Here is an 8,312-nt window from a genome sequence, read left to right as displayed (position 1 = left end):
TATCTCACTGTTTCTATGGGTCAATAGTCTGGGCATGGTATAGCCAAGTCCTCTGCTCAGGGTTTCACCAATCTGCATTCCATATGTTGTCCAGGATGCTTTCTCAACTGGAAGGTTCCTGAGATGATTAGGCTTCCAAGTTCATTCAGGTTTTAGGCAGAATTCATTTCTTGGTATCTGTTCTGATTGACAGCCCTGTTTTTTTTTTTTTTTTTTGCTAGTTATATGGCTAGAGGTCACTTAAAAATTGCTTGCTATATGAGCTTCCTTAACATAGCTGTTCACTCCATCAGGACAAGGAGAATGTCTTACATCTGCTTGATGGATTCTTACATAATAAGATGTAATCAGAGAGTGGCATCCCATCATCTTTGCCATAAACATGATCCAACCAAGTGCATGATACCCCATCACCTTTTTCAGTTCTGTTAGCTAGAAGAAAAAGTCTCAGGCCCCTCCCATACTCAATGGGACCCTGGGATGTGAGAATCATCTGAGGGGTCACCTTAGCTTAGGTATACCACCTTAATGTTAAGAAAATCTGCTTGCTTAGAGATTGGAAATTGCATTTACCTTTACAAATATTCCTCCATTAATCTAATTAGGTCTTGATAAATTTCCCAGGGTGCATCCATTCCAAGGTAAAAATCCAAATGATTGTAGTGTGGAATCAACTTGTAATAAATAAGCCTGGAAATCTTAGGGAGTAAATTCTCAATGTCCTTGGGATCAGCAATTGGGTCCTGTTGCCCACTCCATACTGCTATTGGAACTTCCATCTTAGTGATGTTGTATATGGGTGGTGTAAGCTAAGTAAAGAGAAAGAAAAAAATTATTGTCACCACATTATAGAAGGAATATTAATAATCAGTTGTTAAGCAAGTTTTCCAAAACTTGCTAAAAGTATTTAATTAAGATATACTTAATGACATATGAACATTAGTATGTTAAAGAAAAATACTTGAAAACACTTTTGTGTGATAATGTAAATTGTGAATTTTAAAAGAAAGCCATTATATTCCTGACTTGCTCTTTGGGAAAATAGAAAAGGATCCTGATGAAAGAGGTGGAAGGGGGCTTGTTTTCTTTCTTCTGGTTCTTCTTTTATGGGGTATTATATTAGCGCTTGGTCTATGAGTATGTCCTTTTCACACAAAATATTGGATACATAAATATAAATACTCCCACTCTATATACAGAAATTCAGACTCAGGGAATTGTTGATACTAGAGCAGACTCTTCAAGGACCATTGAGATCAATGCATGAAAACAGATATTTGAAATATGATGTGAAAAATGAGCCAGTCTGCTATAGAGAAATAGAGTAGCTGTGGTGCTAACACAACCTTTCTTGCACTGATTTAACAAATTCCAACCCCCTGGTTTCAGAGTTATCTAGTGATACTAGACCCACACTGTGAACAGTTAGTGTCCATTTTTCTGGCCATAGTGATGGTATGAAAAACGAACACATGACTATAGTGGACCTAAGTTCTGGAAGTTTTTGGTAAAACTATTGAGAAAATATTGTATGTTCATTAAAAGAGTTTTACAAACTAGGTGCACCCAGTTACCATCTCAGTACTGTCTTGGAAAGAGCCTAGAATGGAAACAGCTTATGCAATTAGAATTGAAAGGGTTGGGGAGAATGTAAGAGGCCTGATGACAGCTTTTAAGTTCAGGCTATGCTGAGTTTACTGCTACACTACACTTCCCATAACAGTAAAGCACTATGATTCTAAACTAGACCTGTTTTCTGCTACTTGCAACTGAGGAGTCCTGACTACTACCATATACTATGGACCAAGTTACGTTTCCCCCAAAATTCAGGTGATGAAGCTTTAACTCCCAATGTGACTATATTTGGAGACAAGGTTTTTTTAAGAGGTAATTGAGGTTTAATGAAGTCATAAGGGTTGGGCCCCAATCCATCAGGATTAGTGGTTTTATGAGATGTGTTAGAGAGCAAACTCTCTCCACACTCACACACATAGGAAAGGCCATGTGAGTACAGGGTGAGAAGGCAGCTCTCTGCAAATCAGGAAGTCACTCTTTTTATGTTACGTATTTTTTGCCAACCTGAAGAGATTAATACACCATGGTTAATTTTGGCAGTAAGTCTAGAAGAAAATGTACCATGGACAAAAACATAGAGTTTTGGGACATGGTAACTTTGACCAGGGGGAGGTTTCTTTTTTAAAAAAAGATTTTATTTATGCATACAAAAACAGGGGTGCAGGCTGGAGTTACAGGGGTTGAGAAGATTCACCAGAGACAAAGTGGGGAGCAGAACAGGCAGATCTACTGAAATACACTGCTGAGGGGAGCAGCAGGCAAGACAGGAGAGATCTGCTGTCCCATGTGGCTAACCTCCCTGGCCAGGGATCGAACTCGTGCTGCAGTAGTTGCAGAAGAGCTTCATAGTGCTGAGTCTTAACCCTTTGTACCATGAGGGAGATCCTAGGGGGAGACCTCTGACTTGGTGATGGTGTATCTCAAGTTCTCTTAGCAGGACGATATTCAGGCAGAGCACACAGGTTCAGCCATCCTGAATGTTACTGTCACTTGATGAGTTGGTGCTCAAGCCTTTGCATTACAAAGTATTTTGAGTATTGCACTTTAACACTGAGTGGCCTGGATCTGAGCTGGGAAGCAAGCAGTAAATAAGAATGTGTTATTTTGAGAAGGCAATGCAAAGGGCAGAGAAGGAAATGAGTGCAGATTAGCACTGAGCAGTAGTGCGTGCAAAGGTAAGATGAACTTAGGAAAGCTTCATGCAGGGTCCCAAATACAAAGTGCAACTGATAAAAGAAGAAGGAAGAGGTATGCTATTCCTAACTCTAGTTTTCTCAGAATAATTGAATTGGTGTCCTATACCACAATTACAATGAGTATGTGAACAGGCTTCCCCACACAAGCAAGCAATTCTCAGCCACCAACTGGGTATCTAAGAATTCAACTCAATTCTGACTCTATCTACTTAGGCACAGCATCAGTTTCCACAAGTAAAACGTTCACTTTTTTTTTTTTATTTATGCATACAAAAGCTGGGGTGCAGGCCAGAGTTGGGAGGGGTGAGAGGATTCACCAGAGACAGAGTGGTGAGCAGAAAACAGGTGAATTGAGCAGAGCAGTGTATTTCACACTGTTAAGGGGAGCAGTAGATGAGACAGGAGAGATCTGCTGTGCCATGGGGTCAGCTCCCTGGCCTGCTGGGCATCGAACTCATTCTGCAGTGGCTGAGGATATTTTCACAGTGCTGATACTTAACCACTTGAGCCACCAGGGAGGCCCAAGTTTCACTCTTTTAAGACAACCATCCACTTCAAAAGCCAGCCTCAAACCCAGGTTACCATCAATTGACTACAATAGAGTTTCCCATGACCTCCTCCTCAGATCTCAGGTGACAGTTGCAAACCTAAATGATTAGCTCTGCTTCTGACAGACTTGGAGAAATCAGATTCCCAGGTCAACTGCATAAGAGGTTGATTAATTTGTCACAATGGCACACAGAAGTCAGGAAACCCATCTGCTCACTAAGATCACCACTTAATTACAAAGGATAAAACTTAGGAACAGCCAGAGGGAAGATACACATAGGGTAAAATATGGGAAAAAGACACAGTTTCCATGTCCTCTACAGGTAGGCCCAGATTCTGGAAATGTCTCCCAAATTGTTAGTGTGTGAGTGAGCGATACCCAGAGACCCAAACAATTAAGGGTTGTATGCTCTAAAGAGACCCATCTATTTATGTGCACAAATGCAAAGAAAGAATATTCTTGGTGTGAAAGAACTTTTTTTTTTTTAAGATTTTTATTTATTTATTTATACAAGAACCGGGGTACAGGCCAGAGGCGTGGGAGGTGAGAGGATTCACCAGAGACAGAGTGGGGAACAGAACAGGCAGACTGACTGAAACACACTGCTAAGGGGAGCAGTGGGAGAGACAGGAGAGGTCTGCCAAGCAATGTGGGACCCCTACAGGCCAGCTGGGATTGAACCGGTGCTGCAGAGGCCGCAGACAGCTTCACAGCACTGCGCTCAATCGCCTGCGCCACCGGGGAGGCCCTTGGTGTGAAAGAACTTTAATAGAATTGCAAAGAAAACGAGAGAGCAAAGCTATTCCAAATAATAGATTCCACGAAAATTATCCATCCCTTCATGGGCAAATGCCTAATCAAGCAGGGTTGGCCTGAAGTGGAACCACTGAGACTCTAAAGCTTGCGACAAGTCAAAGGCACATTTTAGCAGGGAACAGCAAGAAATAGATAACATAGGACTGGGACAAAGGAAGCAAAATCAAAACAGAAATCAAGATAATTGCTGCCACTGTCTGGCAAGGACTCAGGGAGTGGGACTGGAAGCTGCAACCTTCTAATTATAGTCTATTGTCCTGTCAACCAACCCCATTCTTAGGTGCTTCCACAAAAGTGCTCACATTAACATAACAAGAGACACATTTATCACTCTTAATACTTGGGAAATTCCAAAGGATTTGGGGAGTCCTGAGCCAGGAATTGTGGATAAAGACCAAATACATATTACCAAATTATTTATTTCCTGTAAGCCGCAATATGGCAATAATAGAGAACACGAATATTTAGTGCAAAGATGGAGAGAGATAAATAATAGAACAGCAACACGGCACAGAGGTAGCACCAAATATTAGTAAACTTTAAGACACAAAGTGGATCTGAGGAGTCTGAAAGAAGAATGCCTTACTGCAGTGATTTAGTACCCTGCTAAGAATAAATGGGCAAGCCTAGTAAACACAACGCAAAAATAAATATCAAGAAAAGAACCCAAGTGATAGGGTGAATTTTGTCTAAGAATTTTTTTTCTTAGTAATAAAGGATTGGTGATTACATTGGTAATTTTCCCTGTCTTATTTATGGTATTATTACTTATACTTGGGACTAAATTCATTGTTTTTTAAGCATTCTTATTGTTCAACCTGTTTTGGGTTTTCCTCTTTCCCCCCAAAGTCCCAAGTAAAAGATTCATAACTGGGGCCTCCCTAGTGGACAAGGGGTTAAGCGGAAGCAATCCGCAGTCTCTGCAGCACGAGTTCGATCCCCGGCCTGCCAGAGAGAAACCCACATGGCTCAGCAGACCTCGCCTGTCTCGCCCGCTACTCCCCTCAGCAGTGTATTTCAGTCAATCTGCCTGTTCTGCTCCCCATTCTGTCTCTGGTGAATCCTCTCACCCCCCACACCTCTGGCCTGTGCCCCAGCTCCTTTATGCATAAATAAATAAAACTTAAAAAAATAAAAATAAAAATAAAAGATTCATAACTGAACTTGACATACTACGTATTTTGATAGAATCTGCAAGCATCTTGATAAAATTTATACTGTGGCTCTATTCTCAGCTAAGCATGTATCTGAGTTTTTCAGTAAAAAACCTTTCCTAAAATAGCTTCATACTCTTGGCAAGGCAGGACTTGATTAATTATAAGAGTAAATAGTATTTTGACATAGTGTATGTGTCTCTGTGTATAGGAATGACACTCGTACACATAAAATTGTAACAGGTTAGGAGAAAAAATCAGATTTTTTTTTCACAGTTTGAATTTTTGTATTTTCATTATTACAGTTATTATGGTAGCACTGAATACATTTTTTTAATTTCTAGATTTCCACATCTCTGATTTGAAAAATCCATGTACTTTTGATGACTATTTGATTAATTTGAGCTCTGTCCATCAGCAAGAAGCCAAAATTGTTACTGAATTTCTTTCTATACTTAGATCAACAACACATAGCTGCCTTTACTATATGCTCCAAAGCTTTTTATAGATAATGTCAAGAAATATCTTGAGACACCATTACCTGGCAATAGCACCGCTTCTACCTAAAGGTGATATTTCTGTCTGGTGTGTCTTTGATGATCAATATGTTGTTGTTCTTTTTGTAAAGATTTATTTCTTCATAGAATTGTGGTGTAGGCCAGAGATGTGGATTCACCAGAGACAGAGTGGGGAGCAGAACAGGCAGATTGACTGAAATAGACAGCTGAGGGGAGCAGTGGGCTAGACAGGAAAGGTCTGCAGCACCATGTGGGTTAGGTCCCTGGCCTGGGATTGAATTTAGGCCTCAGTAGTTAGTGAGATAATGCTGAGACTTAACCCCCAGGCCACCAGGGAGGCCCCTGTTGTTGTTCTTTTAAATGAGTAGTAAATGACATCTCAAAGAACTATTAGGGCAGTGTTAGTTCATTTTGTGAGAGATGGATAAGAGGTCATGAAATGAATATGCCTTGTAATAAAGATAGTATGTCTTTGTCTCTTTAAAATATGGTCTTAGTCAACTGCTAAGAGTTTCCATTTTTTGAGAAAGAATAAGTGTAATAGAAGAAGAATGGACTTTAGATCCAGGAGCCCATGGGTAACATTGTGGTTCTTTTTAAATTTTATTTGTTGTTATTGAGGTAATGTTGGTTTACAGCACTGTATATGATTCAGAGATACATAATCATACCTCTCTGGATATATGTTACCACACCACGCCTAGCACCAAGGTGCAGCTCTTTACTAGTTAAATAATTTTGACAATTTTTCTAACTTCTCTGAGCCTCTTGAAAAATGTGGATAAAATATTTTCCTTGTAAGTACATTGTGAGGACTAGAAGCAATGCTATGGCAAATGTTAAGAACTCACTGAGTAGCATCTGATGAATACTAGTGAATATTTTTATCAGTTCATTTGTAATATGCTGCTGCTGATTATTATAGTACCTGGTGGAAGTGCTTCATGTTCTGATCAGGGTTCCCCCAGTCAAAAGCTTGGAACCGACCAGAATTAACAGCCTATAATAAAATAAAAATAATAAACACATTAAAATCATAAAAGAAAACAGTGCACATTTAAAGACAGCAAACTAGAAATACAGAGAATTGACATTATGTCCCACTGCATAGCACAGGAGTTAAAATTCAATAAAAATTAATCAGCCAGATAATAAAATGATAAAATTTGATACTATTTCGGGGAACTGACTTTATATTTCCTTTTTTATTTTTATATTTTCCCTGTAATACTATGTATTATATATATTTTTATATTTTCCTTTGATTTTCCAGTGAAAATCCTCAATCTGCAATGTCTCTATTATCAGAGTGCTGCATGTAGAAATTTCTTAAAGGGCACTGAATTGAATGATTCTTGATCATCTTTACTTCAGAAATTTTGGTAATTCCTTTTTTCTTTCAAAGACACCAGCTGGGCCTCCCTGGTGGTGCAAGGGGTAAAGTTGCAGCACTACGAAGCTATCAGCAGCCATTGCAACACAAGTTCAATCCCAGTCCAGGGAGCTATCCACATGGCCCAGCAGACCTCTCCTGTCTTGCCTGCTGCTCCCCTCAGCAGTGTATTTCAGTCATCTCCTATTCTGGTCCCCTCTGTCTCTGGTGAATCCTCTTACCCCACCCCCACCCCTGGCCTGTACCCCAGCTCTTGTACGCGTAAATAAATAAATCTTAAAAAAAAAGACACCAGGGGCTTCCCCTGGTGGCGCAGCAGTTGAGCGCTGGGCTGAGAAGCTGCCCGCAGCCTCTGCAGCGCTGGTTCCATCCCCAGCCGCCAGCGAGGGTCCCACAGGGCTTGCAGACCTCTCCTGCCGGGCCCGCTGCTCCCCTCAGGAGTGTATTTCGTCAGTCTGCCTGTTCTGTTCTCCACTCTGGCTCTGGTGAATTCTCTCACCCTCCCACGCTTCTGACTGTACCCAGTGCTTGTATAAATAAATAAATAAAGCTTAGGAAAAAAATAAAAATAAAAATAAATAAAAAAAGACACCAGCTACATACTACCCATATTAAAAAATTGCTGTTGTTATTATCAAGTAACTCTATACTTATTCTCCTTTTCAAATGGTTAAGAATATTAAGCTGTCGTTCCTAGTCTTAAACATTTTTGTTATTTTTAAAAGTCTACTCTCAGAGGCCTCAGGCTTTCTGCTGAGGTGCAGTACATGCCTGCGGGACCAAACAGTCTACTGTGATGTGTAACAGGCCAAAGGCCGAGGGGCAGAGATACCACGATCATTTTTACATTTTAATTTTTAGACTTTTAGGTATTAGAATAGAACCATTCATACACCTTGGGGTTTATTTTCTTGCTCTTTGCCACCATGTTGAATTGAAGCAAATGATTTTCACATTTACCTCAAGCACTTTATTATTCTCCAACTACTATAGGGGTTTGATTCTCAGATATTTTTCACTTTCATTCGTTTAATCCTGATTTTTAGTTTCAATTAATTCCAACATGATTTATCTGGACAGAGTCAGTAGTCCAGTGCTACTGAAATTCAG

General features: G+C 40.0%; 1 protein-coding gene across 3 annotated transcripts in view; it reads right to left on the bottom strand.

The window, feature by feature from the left end:
* Nucleotides 1–575: 575 nt before the first annotated feature.
* LIPK (lipase family member K) overlaps nt 576–8,312 on the bottom strand; it is a 56,162-nt gene continuing 48,425 nt past the window's right edge. For all 3 annotated transcript variants that reach the window (XM_037496992.1, XM_037496991.1, XM_054690302.1), the window contains 2 exons: nt 6,738–6,809; nt 576–809 (listed from right to left, as the gene is read on the bottom strand). In XM_037496992.1, the coding sequence (XP_037352889.1) occupies nt 576–809; nt 6,738–6,809 (306 nt within the window). The remainder of the gene's footprint in view (nt 810–6,737; nt 6,810–8,312) is intronic.

Source organism: Talpa occidentalis, unplaced genomic scaffold (assembly GCF_014898055.3).
Source record: "Talpa occidentalis isolate TD23 unplaced genomic scaffold, MPIMG_talOcc4v2.1 talOcc4.8, whole genome shotgun sequence".
Classification (NCBI taxonomy): Eukaryota; Metazoa; Chordata; class Mammalia; order Eulipotyphla; family Talpidae; genus Talpa; species Talpa occidentalis.
Note: the sequence above shows the minus strand (reverse complement) of the source record. Positions and strands in the feature narration are given on the sequence as shown.